The sequence below is a fragment of the Felis catus genome, chromosome B2 (assembly GCF_018350175.1).
Source record: "Felis catus isolate Fca126 chromosome B2, F.catus_Fca126_mat1.0, whole genome shotgun sequence".
Classification (NCBI taxonomy): domain Eukaryota; kingdom Metazoa; phylum Chordata; class Mammalia; order Carnivora; family Felidae; genus Felis; species Felis catus.
Window position 1 is genome coordinate 33,987,027 of NC_058372.1, and position 16,906 is coordinate 34,003,932.

The window sequence follows — 16,906 nt, forward strand, 5'->3', positions numbered from 1 at the left end:
TCAGGAAGTGTGGAGGAAGGAAGGTGTAGATCACAGGCAAAGATCCACCCCTTCACCAAGCCCCGCCCCACTCCACTACCTCCGGCAGGACACCTCCTACAAGCTACAAGCGAATTCCCACATTGTGGCCCCGCCCTCACCGCGGTCCCGCCCCATCCGCGGATCTCGCGGGGCCTTCCTCCCGCCCCCTTACTCCGTTCCCAGACTCTCTGGCCAGGATCATTGCTAGCCCCGCCCCTTCCGGCCTACCCTGGCCTCTCGCTCCACGTCCGGCCCCGCCCCTAGCCACACCCCGCTCGGTACCTTTCTAACACTGGGCGCGAATCTCACCGGCGGGTGGTGCTCAGTGTGCGTCTCCGAGCGCGGAGTGTGGCAGGTGCGGGAGGACACTCTCCGCGGCGTCGGGGCAGGCGCTGGGGTCCTGCTCCCTTTCCCCAGTTGTCGAGGCTGAGGTCAGGAACCAGATCGGCAGCTGGCACAGCACCCGGGTCCCGGGCATGGCAGCCTCGGAGGCTGCACCCGCCCTGCCTGAGGGCTCGGGGTCGGCGCCCTGGGCGCAGCTGGATGCCCCCGCCCGGCTCCTGCTGCAGGCGCTGCAGGCCGGGCCGGATGGAGCGCGGCGCGGCCTGGGCCTGCTGCGGGCGCTGGGCAGTCGCGGCGGGGAGCCCTTCGGCTGGGGCCACGTCCTCGAGGCGCTGTGCCAGGAGGAACCCGTCGTGGAGGGCCCGGACTGTCGCCTTGAGCTGTAAGTCATCTGGTTGTGGGGCGCGGCATTTCTCCAAGGTCGTGTGAGGCAGGGGCTGGCGCCGCCCACTTTTCTAGATGAAGAGACCGAATCCCGGAGCGGTTAATTGGTTCCCCTCAGCCGGGCGTCCCTGCCGCGCACCCTGTAGGGAGGAGCATCCAACAGACCTTTATTGAGAACCTGCTGGGTGCCCGGACGCAGCCGCGAACCTGCCTGGAAGACACCCGCCTTCCGCTGAGTGTAAATGAGTAATTAGAAGCCAGTCGGCCGGGGGCGCCTGGGTGGCTCAGTTTGGTTCAGCTTCCCACTTTGGCTCAGGTCAGGTCATGAGCTCCTGGTGGTTCATGAGTTCGAGCCCCACCTCGGGCTCTGTGCTGACGATTCGGAGCCTGGAGCCTACTTCGGATTCTGTGTCTCCCTCTCTTTCTGCCCCTCCCCTGCTCACGCTCCGTCTGTCTGTCTCTCTCTGAAAAATAAATATTTAAAAAATTAAAAAAAAAAAAAAAAGACGACACTGGGCTCAAATAGATTCTGTTCGCAGATTCCCATCTCTAAAGAAATGGAACGCATACCTCCAGCGTAGGGATACTTACCTATAACAAAGTGTACACAAGTGCAAAAATAATGCCCAAGGGGTGCCTGGGTGGCTCAGTTAGTTGAGCCTTTGACTCTTGAATTGGACTCAAGTCATGGTCCCATGGTTTATGGGATCCAGCCCCCTGTCCGGCTCTGTGCTGACTTGGTGGAGCCTGCTTGGGATTCTCACCCTCTCTCTCTGCCCCACCCCCAAATAAATAAATAAAACCTAAAAAAAAGTAGCGCACATTATAAAGTATACAAAAATAGACATTTAAAACGTGAGAAAACGGACCATCTGTTGGAATGGCTTTATAATGTCGAATTTTCAAAGCACAGTGTACATTCTAGGGCAAAATCACTTTTCTTAAGGATGGTGTTCTTGATAATTATAGTCTTTGGTATGACTTTGAACTTTAAAAAAAAATTTTTTTTATGTGACAATTTCTGCTAGGAGAAGGGTCAGCTCTGCCATTTTCTTATTTGGTGTGCGTCTTTTACTGGCATTCAGTTTCTTTTCAGTCATCCTTATAAGTTGTGTGTCCATTTAGTGAGGTTGGTGTTGTTAAAAAACAATACCGTATCCATAAATTCCTTTAATTATCCTAATTAAAGTGCACAGAAAAATTTAAAAAGTGAGGTGCTGCCTTCAGCCTCTAGGGGGCTCTGCACACTTGGATACCCCTCCCTCAAAATTGGGCTGGAGACTGGAAGGTGAAGGGCCGTTCCATACATTAAATATTTATGATAACTAACTTCTTATGTTTTAGGTAAGTAGAAATGTAAGTTCTAATACTGGCTTCCCACACCCCACTTTGAATTTTTTTTTTCAAGAAATGGCTCAGGAGGACTTTCTGCATCCCCAAATTGGAGGTCATAGAAATGTTTGTCCAGCTGTCTGGCTTTTTCCGGACAGAATAAGAGGAGGGGACTTAATCTAAGGTCTCTGGGTACAACTTTACTTCAGTATAATTGGTTTCTTTCATAATCTCATGTGTTTTATTTTGTGCATTTAACACTTATTTTGATAAGGGGGTTCGTGCACACACAAGAGTTATAAGTCCTTGAAGTTAGGATAGGGTCTCCCCCACCTCTGTACTCCTAATCATCCTCTACCACAAATTGACCATATTTTAAAAAATTTTTTTTTAATGTTTATTTATTTTTGAGAGAGAGAGGCAGAGCATGAGCCGGGAGAGGGGCACAGAGAGAGGGAGACACAGAATCTGAAGCAGGCTCCAGGCTCTGAGCTGTCAGCACAGAGCCCGACCCAGGGCTCAGACCCACGAACCATAAGATCATGACCTGAGCCAAGTCGGAGGCTTAACTGACTGAGCCACCCAGGTACCCCAAATCGATCATCTTTTTAACTTTTACTTTAGTTTTCTCTCTCACTTAAGTGGTTGGTTTTCACAAAGAAATAAAAGTCAGATTTTTTTTCTCTTTGACTCATCCCAGGTGCCCCATGTGTATGATGATAAGCAGCCCTGCAAAGTCCCATAGAGAGGAGCAGAGGTGTGATGGCAGGTGGGCTTGATGTACCCATGACTTGCCACACCAGTAAGCCTCGGGTCCCACAGCGTCTGGATTCGTGCCTTTACAGCATTACAGACGGCTACACTGCTCTGTCCACAGTAGTCCTTGCCGATGTCTGGACACTTAATTCTGAGAGTTAATTCATTCAATAAAGTGTGTACCAAGTGCCTGATGTGGGCTGATGCTCTGCTGGGTACTGAGACATGGAGGAAGGAGACACTGCCTGTGCCTCTCAGGAACTCAGCTGGGTGAAAGGAATGTCACAGCTAGACTGATGTAACCTTGTGAGTTCCAGGGGATTGCCAAGGAGAGCACAGGGCTGCAGAATAAGCACTGCACAGCATCCTAGAGTGTTATTATTTTACTTTGGGCCTTGGTCCATCCCACAGCACATTCTTTGTTTAATTTTATTTATCTTTTTAAGTAAGCTCTGTGCCCAACCTGGGGCTTGAACTCATGACCCTGAGATCAAGAATCACACGCTCTAGGGGTGCCTGGCTGGCTCAGTTGGTGGAGCATGTGACTCTTGATCTTAGGGTCTTGAGTTTGAGCCCCCCCCCCCCATGTTGGGTATAGACTTAAATAAATAAATCGTTTTACAAAATTAAAAAAGAGTCACATGCTCTACTGACTGAGTCAGCCAGGCACCCCTGGGGTATTATTTTTATGTAAAGTTTGGGAAGGGACTTTTTTTTTTTTTTTTTGTAAAACAAGCATAGATCTTTTGTAGAGTAGGTTTCAATGTGAATTTTTGAGCTGAACTAGGAGATGTCAAAGAACAGAGCCTAGCATAGAATACATGAATACATGCTCAATTTAAAAAATATTGAATTGTTCAGAGAAATTTTGGCTGTTTAGTAATAGTAAAATGAACTCAAGCTGATTTAACAACAACGTAAAATACACGCTCGATAAGTGCTTGTTGAATGACTGTCATGCTGTCCCCCTCCATCCATACTGACTCGCAGGTACTGCCTCCTAGTTACCCGGTCTGTCCATTGCCATCTAACCTGTAGCTCTATGCAGTCTGTCCTGTGCTCCTTCCAGGAAGATGCTCTTGACTGCTTGTCCTCCTGCTCCCCAGGAAGCCACTGCTGCTGCGATTGCCTCAGTTATGCCAGAGGAACCTGATGTCCCTGCTGATGGCTGTTTGGCCGTCGCTGCCTGAAAGCGGACTGCTCTCTGTGCTGCAGATTGCACAGCAAGACCAAAGCCCTGACCCTGACACCTGGCTCCGGGCCCTGGGGGAATTGCTGCGAAGGGATCTAGACGTTGGGGTATCGACTGCGGGAGCATCCCCATTGTCTAAAAGCTGCCAGAGACAGCTCCAAGGCCTGTGTAGGCGGCTGGGCCAGGGAGGCAGGAGGCTGAAGTTGCTCCAGACTCCGGATCCTGGAGAGGAAGAAGAGGAGGACAAGGAGGATGAGGACCCCCATTGGCCTGGGAAACGCAGAAAGGGGCCAGAGGACGAGCCTTCCAGGCCTGAGGGGGAGAGGGCCCCCAAAAGGTTCCGATATTTGGAAAGGGAGGAAGAAGGTCACAAGGAGGAGAGACACGAACCTGAATCTTTGGAATCCCTGGCAGGTGGAGGAGGTACATTGCCCATTAAGAACCAGCCTGTCCAGGCTGAGCCCAGTGTGGCTGGTCAGAGTCTGGAGGATGCCAAGGGCCTAGCTGAGAATTTGGAGCTGCCCAAAGCTATCCAGGTACTAGGGTGGGGAGGCTGGATTTAGAGGGATCCTCCAGGAGTGGGGGGTTTATCCAGGGTCAAAGCTGGTTGGGAGACCATTTCCCAACTGGGATAACTGTGGTCCATGGAGCAAGGGGTAGGAGGGTGAGGTTAAGGGAATATAGTCTCTGCTCCACAGCTTCTGAGGATGAGGTAGGAAGGGAGTTATTGGAGGTGGGGAACCTTTGGCCTAAAGATGTACAATGTGAGGTTAAAGGATGCCAAGCAAGAAGAGAAGCTCCAGAGCTATCCTATGGAGAGGGCATGGGACTGTGCCGTGTTCGGCCTGTCCTCCCGACCCAAGGCCTGGGTCTTACCCCCATTAGGGTGGGTGCAGAGAGGTCAATCTAGACAGCTGGATTTCCATGGGCCTTGTCTACTTTGAGTTCTTAAGTACTTTTCAAGGTTAGGCTTTGTGTTCTTGGTCTTCGTGAATCATCTTTGCCCCCTAGCTCCCACTGACCCAGGGCCTTCTCTGGAGAGGGAGCTAGGGCTGGGCTTGGGGCCACACTGTGCTGGTAGGGACTCAGCAGTGATCAGGTTCTCCTCTGCAGGACCAGGTTCCCAGGCTGCAGCAGCTGCTCAAGACCTTCGGGGAGGTAACTGACCCCTGCTCACCATTGCCCTTCTTCCACCTTCTGCCTGGATTTCAGCCACGCCCAGGAGAGCACAGGCTGTTTGGACAATGAGGGTCAGGGTGAAGGTCTGAGGACCGTCACCACAGGGGCTCTTCTTGGCCCAAGTCCAGATACGTCGTCTAACCCCAGAGCAGTCCCTCTCCTCTGGTAGCATCCAGGGTCCTCACCCACCCACTGTGCCAGACAAAGGGGTGGTCTCTGACTTGTCACCAGGGGCTCTGCCAGCCCTAACATGGGATTTGCCTTTCCAGGGCTTGGAGGGTGCCCCTCCAGTTGAGCTACAGCTTCTCCACGAATGCAGTCCAAGCCAGGTGAGTCCAGGAAGACGGCCTGGCCTGAGGATATGTCCCCAGCCTTTTTCCACTTACATCTGTGTTTCCTTGCCTCGTGTGGGAATGTGGGGAGGGGATTTTATTGGGTTTTTGGTCTCTTGGGCAGGGGTCACCGTGTGCTTCCTTTGAGCCCTTGGCCCCTCACCATAGGGCAGCTCTCCCTGCCTTCCCTTCCCTTGGAGTGTCCTTGCCCCACCCATTCTGCTGCCCAGTTGGCTTGAGACCGCCTAGCAGAGACAGACCGAGTGTCTATGTTTCCCTCCTACTTGGCAGATGGAACTGCTGTGTGCCCAGCTGCAGCTCCTGCAGCTTTCGGACACAGCTCTCCTGCAGTTCTGCACCTGGCTTCTGTCCCTTTCACCAGACCTTAGCCTCAGCAATGCTACAATTCTGACCAAGAGCCTCTTTCTAAGACGGGTAGGTGCATTGGGATACACTTGGCATGCTGGGGACAGTGGGGGAAAGAATGTGAGCCCGCAGAAGAGTGTGCTTGGGAGAAGGGGTTCCCAAGGCAGCCTGGGGCACAGAAAGAGCATGGACCTCCAGGCCATCTCTCCACATGGCATCTCATTCCTCCCTTGTGGGCCCCAGACCCTTCCAGAAGCTGAAGGGATTTAGGAGCTGGGGAAGGGAACTTTTTGTCCTCCCATGTGAGTTCTAAAAAAAAGAATTTTTGTTTTTTCTTTGTAACATCGATCACCATCTGAAATATGTCTGATAAGCATTTATTACAGGGAAGAAGAAATGAATTAATTAATATTTTCCTCCCCACTGGCTGTAGATTCTGTCCCTGACTTCCTCGGCCTCCCGCCTGCTCGTGACTGCCCTGACCTCCTTCTGTGCCAAGTATGCTTATCCTGTCTGCAGAACCCTTCTTGGCCCTGTGCTCCAGGCCCCAGGAACTGGTAATTCTGGAACGAGCCCCGGCCCAGTAGTTCTTCCCTCTCTGTTCTCAGCACCCTTCACTCCAGGGTGGCCCTGGCAGTTGTGTATTCAGTCGGTAAGGTTACCTGCTGCTTCCCTGACGATGCCCCCCTGTAATGAGCCAGGCATTCTGTTCCATCCTCTCCTACCATTTCCTCCCAGACTTCCCTTGTTCTGCTGTCCTCTACCCAGGTCCAGCTCAAACAGAGTTACTCTGCTGCCTTATGAAGGATGAGGCCCTGGAGCCAGACACGCAGGTTCTAATGCTGGGGTAAGTGTACAGGCCTCCGTGCTGCCCCCACCCGCTCCCACTGGCCGGGCTGGCTCCCGGCATTCTGGAGTTGGAGCTGGCTGGGTACCAGGCCCTGTGCCTGAAAGACCGGCAACTGCACAGCTGATGCCCCTCTCGCTGTTGCCTGGCCTGTCCTCCCTCCCGTGGGCATGTGCCAGTTGCCATCCCGTGAACCTTCCCAAGGCCAGGGTTTCAGTCTTCCATGCCGGGTGCCTTGGAGAAGGTAGAGAAGAGGCTGGGGGTCCCTGCTCCTGAGTAGTGCACAGTGTAGTTGGCACAGAGGTTAAGAGCACAGGCTCTGGGGTCAGACAGACAGGATTTCAAATCTCAGCCTTGCCTTGGTGAATCCAGACAGGTTATTCCATCTCTGTGAGCCTGTTTCCTCATATAAGAAAATGGGGATGATATTCGCTCCGTGGGATTTTTTCTAGATATCAAATGTGGTAATGCACATAGACCTCCGCACAGTATTTGGCCCCTAGTAAGTGCTCAAAGATTGTTATTAAATTGGTGTTTGGGGGCGCCTGGGTGGCGCAGTCGGTTAAGCGTCCGACTTCAGCCAGGTCACGATCTCGCGGTCCGTGAGTTCGAGCCCCGCGTCAGGCTCTGGGCTGATGGCTCGGAGCCTGGAGCCTGTTTCCGATTCTGTGTCTCCCTCTCTCTCTGCCCCTCCCCCGTTCATGCTCTGTCTCTCTCTGTCCCAAAAATAAATAAAAACATTGAAAAAAAAATTAAAAAAAAATAAATTGGTGTTTGGTTTGGGTATTAAAACTGGGGAGTCACAATCCAGACATGTAGGAACAATGGGGAGCTACAACCCCATTGGACACTAATGTGAAATGTAAAATGCTAACTGTAACATGAGAAGGGGGCGGCCTGAAAAACAACGTCCGCCACCACTTATCGAGTACGTTGTCTGTGCTTTAAGTTCATTATCTCAGTCTTCATGCCGTCCTGTGAGGTAGGTGCTGTTGCTGCCTTAGAGTTGGAAAAACTGAAGCTCAGAGTAGTTAAGGGACGTGGTCAGAGGTCACACAGCCAGCCAGGGATAAAGCCTGGAATCTGACTCAAGACCGTCTACCCACGAAGCCACACTGTTTCCATGTGATGCACTGCCCATGCGTGCAAGCAGAGGACTGTGCGGTAGAACAGGAAGCACAGTAGAGTGGCCCCCACTGTGGTCTACTTTTTCCCTGTGCTCTGCAGGGCATGCCGCCTTCTCTAGAAAGCCTTCATAGGTATCATCTCACTGCATCTTTGGCTCACCCTCACCTTTGGTACCTGGGATGCTCTCTCCACTCCTGCTTATTTTTCAGGGAACCTTTGTACACCTCACGCCAAGTCCTTCACCATCCCTTCCAGGAGTCTTGGGCTGTAGTCTTCCCAGCACCGAGTATGGGCTGGCTACTGAATGGCCGCCAGCATCGGGGGCTCTGAGTACTTCCTTGGTTGGCTGGGGATCTTGGCTGTCTCCAGTGCCTGGCACTGCCTTGGGGTAGGAGCAATGGATTCCCAGGCTTGGGCCGGTCTCACTGGAGCCTGTGCTTTTTGCAGACAGATCTTGGAGCTGCCCTGGAAAGAGAAGACGTTCCTGGTGTTGCAGTCACTCCTGGAACGGCAGGTGAGCAGGCTGCCCTGGGGAGGGGTGGACCGAGAAGTGCTGCAATGCTGTGGCCGGGCGTGGGGCTCCCGGGTTTCTGATCCCTCCAGTGGTGGAGGGGCAAGCAGAACAGGTACCCCCTGACGGTAAGGGAGTCCTGGGGCCGGAAAGGCTGGTAGCAGAGAGCTGACTGCCTGGTAAGTCCTAGCTCTGCCTCTTACTAGCCGTGTGGCCTTGGGGAGGGACTTTTTGGTGTGTTTGTGTATAAATTTAATTTTATTTTTGAGTAGGTTATAGATCCTTTTGTTCAAAAATTGTAAAGCCCAAAGGATATGGTGAAAAATATTCCCCCAGCCATCCAGGTCCCCTCTCCAGGGCTAGTCAGTGTTACTAGTTCCAGGGGAACCCTCCCAGAGGGTTTTTCTATATAAGGACATGTGTTTAAGTTCACTTTTTCCTTGCTTTTTACATAGATGGTAACACACCAAGCTCAGTTCTCTGTACTTTGCTTTTTTAACCTGACACTATATTTTGGCAATTTTTCCATATCACTACCTGAAGTCCTACCTCATTTTTTATAACTTAGGTAGTTGACCTGACCTCTTTATGCCTCAGTCTCCCCATCTACAAAATGGAAGTGATGACACCCAAGGTTGGGGTGAGGTTGAAATCGATAATTGGTGTAAAGTGCTCAGAACAGTGCCTGATACATAATAAGTATCGATTACATTATTATTAAGGAGAGCTATTGTTACTATGCTGGCACTACCCCTTGGGACTCCTCACTGCTTTATACCTTAAACCACCAAGCCAGGCCAAGACCTATGTGCCAGGCTTTATGTGCATTATCTCATTTAATCCTTTTCGCCATCTTTAGGATTAGATATTATGAACCTCATTTTACAGATGTAGAAACTGAGGCTTCGTGTGGTTAAGTGACCTTCCCGGGGTTACCTAGTTAGGAAGTGGTAGAATTGGGATTTAAATCCGGGGCCCTTTCTTGTTCTGTCCCATCTCCCAATGTGTGCAGGTGGAGATGACCCCTGAGAAGTTCAGTGTGTTGATGGAGAAGCTCTGTAAAGAGGGGCCAGCAGCCGCCACGTCTGTGGCCTATGCCAAGCTCATGCTGACAGTGATGACCAAGTATCAGGCCAATGTGAGTATCAGTAGGGCCATGAGGGCTGGTCCCGCTGCTCTGAGTGTGCCACGAGGGTGTATGTCTAGTGTTTGCTGGGGAAGACACCCTGAGTGTTAGCCAGGGAAACTATGAGTTCAAGCCCAAGACTGGGGAATGAGACTGCTTAGGAGTTCATTCATCCCAGCAACACCGCTGTGGGCCAGATGTTATATGGGGCACTGGGGAATGAATAGTGACCATGACGCAGTCCCGTCCTTGACTTGACACTCTCCACCAGTGCCAGGCTAGTGAGGCAGGAGAGCGATGATAACCAGATCACTGTAATATCTGGTAGGAGCCAGGTGAGAGGTGTGGGTGCCGGGCATTGGGTGGCAGAGGAAGAGGGGTGCAACTAAACCCTGCTTGTGGTTGGGAATTGGGACAGGCTTCTCAACTCTGAAAGGGTGAATGGTGGTCAGGGGCCAAGACTGAGGAAAGGGCATTTCAGGCAAAGGAAACAGTTTAAGCAGTGAGTGTCCAAGGGGTCTACAGGTAGTTCGCTGTAGCTGAGGCCTAAAAACGTGAGGGCAGATGGTAGCTGGGGTGAGGTTCAAGGCTAGAGTTAAAATACTGAGAGCTAATATTGCGTAGCCCCTGCTCCGTCTCAGGCACTGTTCTAAGCCCTTTGCTTATGTTAACTTGCTAGTTTATTCCATGTGTTAGCCCAATAAGAAGGTACCATTATTAGCTCCATTTTATAGATGAGGAAATTGAGACTCACATTGCCAGGCCATGCTAGCATCTTATGGAGGATGCTATAATTTGATGAGGAGCATGGAGTTATCCTGAAGGCCAGGCATCCTTGGCTGTTGGCTCTTTACCTTTTTGGGGGAGTCACAGGCCCATCCGATGATTTGATGAAAGCTATAGATCCTCCCAGAAAAATGAAACCATGAACACACATCTTATGCACAATTTCAGGAGGCTCCTGGATCCACCAAAGACCCTATGTAGATCCTGGAAGAAGGTCCTCCAATGTGAGGCATCAGTAGTTATCCCAGGGCTTTCAGCTGGAGTGTGTTGCTCAAATGTACATTTTATAAAGAAGCCTCGGACATCTGTAAGGAGTGGGGATTCAAGAGAAGACAGGGCAGAGATCTGTCAGGAGGTTGTAGCAACAGATCAGGGAAGAAATACTGGCCCAGAAGGAATGTGGCAGTCACAATGGAGCATCTTTGACCCTCAGTTTTCTATTCTGTAAAATAGGAGGGGGGCACCTGGGTGGTTCAGTCGGTTAAGCGTCTGACTTCGGCTCAGGTCATGATCTCACAGCTCATGAGTTCGAGCCCTGAATCAGGCTCTGTGCTGACAGCTCAGAGCCTGGAGTCTGCTTCAGATTCTGTGTCTCCCTCTCTCTGCCCCTCCCCTGCTCACGCTCCATGTCTCTCTCCCTCAAAATAAATAAACATTAAAAAAAAAAACTTTTTTTTAATAAAATAGGTTGTACAGATTTTATGAAGTCATGGTTATAAAGTGTTCCTACATAGAAAGCACCCAATAATTGTCAACTGTTATTAACATGGCCGACTTGGGGGGGGCGCCTGGGTTGCTCACTCAATTACGCATCGGACTCTTTGATTTTGGCTCAGGTCATGATTTCAGTTCCTGAGTTTGAGCCCTGCATCAGGCTCTGCACTGTCAGATTTTCTGTTTCCTGTCTCCCCCTTTGTCCCTTCCCTGCTTGGGTGCATGTGCATGCACACACTCTCAAAAATAAATATATGAACTTTTTTTTTTTAATGTGGCTGACTTAGTAAGTTGTACACTTAACATCTGACCCCTGGTCCACTTGAACCCGAAAACTTACTTAATCATAGCAGAATAATGGGTTTAGATATCTCCTCCATTGTCCTGGTGTCCTAGATTCCTCTCTCCTTCCTAAACAGTGCCATGAGGCAGAGGGGAAAGGGAAGGATCAGCTGCTGGAGTCCTGATAATTATCTTCCTTCTCCCCAGATCACTGAAATCCAGAGGCTGGGCCTGGCCACAGCCCTAGAGCTCAACACCACTTTTCTGAGGAAGTCCCTGCAAGCCGCCCTGAGACGTCTGGCTCCCTGACCATCCAGCAAGGGACCATACTCCTGGAGCTCCCTCACCAGCTTCCTGAAGGCTACTTCTGCCCCTAGTACCTCTCCCTGACCCCTTGCCTGGGGCTAATGGCGGAACCTGCCATCCCTGCTCCAGGATGCAGAGAGGCCATCTTGGCCTTCCAGCCAGCAGGCAGGGTCCTGGGCTAGAGGGGTTGGATGGGCTCACTCCTTGTCACTTTTACTTCAGGCTGCCGGGACAGAAACTTTCTGATAGGCCTCAGTAGAGTCAAAGCAGACCCAGAATACATGAATGATGCTTCAGGAGCCCTGGAGGTGACCTGTGTGCTCAGCACAAATATCTTATGCTCAAGTGTATGTTATGACCCTCTGTGTTCTTTCTGATTTGGATAATAATTTATTAAAAAGCAGATATTTAATAAAAAGCAGGAAGTTTAATGTCTTATTCAAAGCAGTGTCTGCCTTCCTATTAACTCTGGGTGTTTGTTGAAACCAACACACCACCACCACCCACCTACTCAGTGACAAGGGGCATCTTTTTCCTGGTGAAATCCTCTGCGAGGGGAAGGTGACAGTTCTCAGGTTCGTTCATTCACAGTTCTATGCGATAAGGTGTGATGCCACTCACCTCGGCCCTATCAGAGCTGTCTGTTGTGCACTGACCACCGGGGAATGGGGCCGTGAAGGTGGGTGCAGCTCAGTCTGGAGCTGGAGGCTTTCGAGGAGGAGTCTGTAGGACTCCTGGGGTTTCTATGGGCAGAGAAGAGGATGGGGCCGGTTGGACCGAGGAAAGGGCAGAAAGGGTTGTGCAGTGCTGGCTGTGTGTGTTGTAGTAGCTAGGGAGGCACCTTGTCTATAGTAACTACTTAACGGGTAGATGACATTGAATCAGCTATCGAGTGAAAATTCATCACAGTACTTTCCCAGCTCTTCCCCACTGCAGGCTTTGAGGGGCCAGGAACCGAAGTTTCGTGACATTTCCCTTCTCACAACGTCCTCTGAAGCCCTGAGCCCCAGAGCAAGATGGTGAGGGAGAGGTCAGGAGCAAAACCCGCTTTTGAGACCCGAAGCAGGTGTGCAGGACAGGAGGAAAAGGGCAGAAAGGTTGGAGAGACAAACATGGGGGAACTGCATGCTCTCAGCGACCATTACGGTGCGGTGCCCAGTACCAGCCTATTAGGTGCCTGGCAGTGGCTGGCGCCAACGAGAATATTCCTCGCGGGCCACGGGGCTCCCAGGACCGCAGAATCTATCTCCCAGTGTTCGAGCCACTCTAGCTGTGTAACACGCGGCAGCGCCCTCCAGCGGCCGCAAACGGCTGGGCTCCCCGGGGATTGCGTGTCTCGGCCTTCGCGCTCAGAAGGAAAGCTACATCTCGCGAGAACAGGAGCCTTATTTGAGCGCATGCGCGAACTGAATTATTCTTTTTTCCTGCTGTTGTGTGTGGCGCTATGAGGTAAGTGGCACTTAGGGAGCCATCCACACTCATCCGCGCCCCCTGGCACCTTGGTGGGGGCAGACTTGCGGGCTGAATCGGGGGGATCCTTGCCTCTGCTTTGCCGAGGGGCATTTCTTGCCGGACGCCGCCCTGCAGGCCCGGCGTTCGAGTTTGAGCGCCAGGCCCGACCGCTAGGAAGGTATCTCTTCCTCCTGGCCTCCAGCTTTATCGCACCCAAAGCTCTCGATTTGGTGTCCGGAAGCCTCTTGGCGTGCGTCGTGAACCCTTCCTCCGTCTCGAAGCCTGAGACTTCTGACTACGCCGAGGGTGTTGGTCGGCGCCTCCCGGGTCCTAATCGCTCGTCTTGATTCTCTCTCGCAGCAGCAAAGTCTCCCGCGATACCCTGTACGAGGCGGTGCGGGAAGTCCTGCACGGGAACCAGCGCAAGCGCAGGAAGTAAGCGCGCGTCTCCGCGGGGAGGGCGGGCCCGGAGCGCGGTGGCTTGGGCAGTCGCGGGCGGCTGGTTAACTTTATTACCTTCTCTAAGGTTTTTGGAGACCGTGGAGCTGCAGATCAGCTTGAAGAACTATGATCCTCAGAAGGACAAACGCTTCTCGGGCACCGTCAGGTTGGCACCGTTCTGATCCCACCCAGTCCTCCGTGACCCCGTGCCCGTCGCCTCCCATCGGGCTCCCGGTTGAGCTCGAGGCGGCGGGCACGTGCGGCACTGACGCGCTTGGGTAGTTCAGACCCCCTGCTCCGGGCAGGCGTGGCTGGACGGACCCCCACCCTGGGTCTTAAAATAAGAGGGGAGGCGTGGGGAGGCCTTGGCCGAGCCCGCCGGCTAGTTTGAGAAGCCAGACTAGCTGTTGGTGAATGTGGACCTTCTGGGTAAGGCTCAGTGGCTGCAGCGATCCCAGACCCCTTCACCTGCTCTTGGAGTCCCAGGCTGGGTTTGACCTGTTCTGTCCCCCCAAAACGCAGGCTTAAGTCCACTCCCCGCCCCAAGTTCTCCGTATGTGTGCTGGGGGACCAGCAGCACTGTGATGAGGCGAAGGCTGTGGATATTCCCCACATGGACATTGAGGCTCTGAAGAAACTCAACAAGAATAAAAAGCTAGTCAAGAAGCTGGGTGAGTGTGGCTTGCTGTGGTTTTGTATTTGGGCAGACAGTTCCCATGGGAATGGTAGAAGAGTGGTATTTCTGCCATTGGGATTTTCATTTATTTGTTTTTTTAATGTTTATTTTTGAGAGTGAGTGAGAGCACAGGGGAGGTGCAGAGAGGGAGGCGATGATCCAAAGTGGGCTCTGCGCTGACAGCGGAGAGCCCAGTGTGGGGCTTGAACTCCTGAACCATGAGGTCATGACTTGAGCTGAAATAGGAAGCTTAACCCAGGTGCCAGGAGCCATCCAGGTGCCCCCGTCCCCCTCCCCCCCATTTGGATTTTTAAAATGATGGGAGAGGGAGTAGAATCGTGATGGAAAGGATCTGCTGTGGTTAGTTGACTTCTGATAATTTTTAACCTTTTATGTAAATTTTTTTTTTAATTTTTTTTTCAATGTTTATTTATTTTTGGGACAGAGAGAGACAGAGCATGAATGGGGGAGGGGCAGAGAGAGAGGGAGACACAGAATTGGAAACAGGCTCCAGGCTCTGAGCCATCAGCCCAGAGCCTGACGCGGGGCTCGAACTCCCAGACTGCAAGATCGTGACCTGGCTGAAGTCAGACGCTTAACCGACTGCGCCACCCAGGCGCCCCATTTTTTAACCTTTTAAATGTTCCTTTTTATGTTGGCTTTGAAGATTCTAATTGGGTTAGCTCTCACAGATGGACTAGTCAGGTGCTGGTATGTTTTGACTAGGGATTTCTATTTAAAACTGATTTCTTTTTCGTTTTTATCCTTTGTGTAAGCATTTTACAGGTAGGAAATAGGTGCCCTAGTTACTGTGAATCTAGAAAGTAGGAAGGCAGGATTTGAACTCAGTCTTAATGAGCATGTGTATTTTCTATTGAACATGAGGGTGGGTCAGTCTGGGCTTCTGACCAGGTTTCATATGAATGTTGGACCAGTAAAACTCAAGAGGATAGAGAAACTGGAGTGAGAGGATTAAAAAAGACTTGGTACTTGGAGAGAGGGGTTAGCAGGGTGGTTAGGGGCCACTTCGTAGTTGGTTGACAGAGCCCTGGTTGGAGTTGCTTTCCGGGGCCAGATCCTAAGCATCCAACTGCTTCTCTTCACCAGCCAAGAAGTATGATGCCTTTCTGGCTTCTGAATCTCTGATCAAGCAGATTCCACGAATCCTGGGCCCTGGCCTGAATAAGGCTGGCAAGTTCCCTTCCTTGCTGACCCACAATGAGAATATGGTGGCCAAAGTGGATGAAGTGAAGTCCACAATCAAATTCCAGATGAAGAAGGTAAGGAAGGCGGCTGGGTTGCATAGGTTAAGCACCACCCATCCTGGAGTTCTCTAAATAAGTTTTCCATTTATTTTTTCTGAATTCTCTACATGGGAGCCCTGGTTTGCGTTTCTGTAGATACTTAGGACATGTCACAGTCACTGAGCAGGGTTGAAGCTTTTAACATAGCCCTGGTCTTCCTGGCCTGGGGTCAGAGTAGGTTTATTAGTGACTGGAGGTCAATTTGGACCATCTGGCTTGTGCCTCCTCTCTTACTCTGTTGCATCTAGCCACCAACCTGATTGACTTTCCTCTTCCCACAGGTGTTGTGTCTGGCAGTGGCTGTTGGCCACGTGAAGATGACAGATGATGAGCTTGTGTATAACATCCACTTAGCTGTCAATTTCCTGGTGTCATTGCTCAAGAAGAATTGGCAGAATGTCCGGGCTTTATACATCAAGAGCACCATGGGCAAGCCCCAACGCCTGTACTAAGGCGCAGTTTAATAAACCCTAGTGCTACCTGCCGTTATCTGTCTGCCTGTGACTAGGGGAGAGGGAAGTGCTCTGTGAGCTGACATTGCATGCCAGAGCTTTGTGCTGATGACTGCAGTTCCTGGCACCCAGTGATGGCTAGTCCTTTTCTCCGTGCTGCAAACCAGGAAGTGCATTCTATCTACCTTAAAATTTAGGTCTTTTGGATACTTACAACATGTGACAGTATAGGACTACTAACGGGCTGAAACTCTTCTGTACCCTAGAGGGGCTGATCTAGGCTAGGACTCCAGCCTGTAGTGTTCCTGCTTACTAGTAGAAAGGAGTCAGGGCCTTCACTGTGAGGACGTTGACTCTGTCCTTGGCGGCGTGCTTAACCTGTGTGCTGAAGTTGCTTCCCTTTTACACCATTGGTTCTTTCTGTGGGCTTTTTTTGTTTGGTTTTATCCCTCTAAATGGTGTGTTGAGGCTCAGTCTGTAGGGATCACAAGGACCAAATGGAGTTTGGATTCCTAGATTCTTGTCTGCAATCCTGATCTAGTATTTGTGTGACCCCAAGTTGAATACTGTATATTCAGGGGTAGTAATTTACTCGGAGATGTTTAGGAAAACACAAATAGATCTGTATTATTGTAATTCACCAACCTTGTTTTTTGGGGGAGCTTAGCAAGCGGGTAGAATTGGGCTGTGGAAACTTAGATCTTTGTACTTGGGTAGGCTCTGCGGCAGGCAGTTCCCTGTTCTTGCCTCCAACACCCAGTACTGGGAAGTTGGTTTTTGGTATGGGAAATACCTGTGATTTAACATTAGACTTGAACCTGCTTCATTTAACTTTGGTAAAGTAACAGGTTCATTCCTCCATCTCTTATTACAGCTGAAAGGCTAATCCAAAGTATATATAAAAATGTACCTTGAAACAAGCTCGAACCATGAACAATCCGAGGTTTTCGCCAAAGATCTTTGAGGGTTTTTTTTAA

At 51.0% G+C, this 16,906-nt stretch overlaps 2 protein-coding genes across 3 annotated transcripts; both read left to right on the forward strand.

Annotated features, from left to right (window-relative positions):
* The first annotated feature begins 270 nt into the window (after positions 1-270).
* Positions 271-12,042, forward strand: FANCE (FA complementation group E). Of its 2 annotated transcripts, XM_019831577.3 has the most exons (10): positions 272-745; positions 3,942-4,563; positions 5,141-5,185; positions 5,476-5,535; positions 5,830-5,973; positions 6,338-6,461; positions 6,673-6,751; positions 8,327-8,393; positions 9,403-9,528; positions 11,506-12,042. In XM_019831577.3, the coding sequence occupies exons 1-10, from the start codon at positions 498-500 to the stop codon at positions 11,605-11,607; spliced, it is 1,617 nt and encodes a 538-aa protein (XP_019687136.3). In that variant the 5' UTR covers positions 272-497; the 3' UTR covers positions 11,608-12,042. The 2 variants fall into 2 exon arrangements, with proteins under 2 accessions (XP_023109662.2, XP_019687136.3); XM_023253894.2 differs by lacking the exon at positions 5,141-5,185 and having other exon boundaries at positions 271-745.
* Positions 12,043-12,969: 927 nt separating this feature from the next.
* On the forward strand, positions 12,970-15,961 carry RPL10A (ribosomal protein L10a). The gene is made up of 6 exons (XM_003986099.6): positions 12,970-13,053; positions 13,417-13,491; positions 13,583-13,663; positions 14,020-14,168; positions 15,281-15,453; positions 15,759-15,961. The coding sequence occupies exons 1-6, from the start codon at positions 13,049-13,051 to the stop codon at positions 15,927-15,929; spliced, it is 654 nt and encodes a 217-aa protein (XP_003986148.1). The 5' UTR covers positions 12,970-13,048; the 3' UTR covers positions 15,930-15,961.
* The last annotated feature ends 945 nt before the right edge of the window (positions 15,962-16,906 follow it).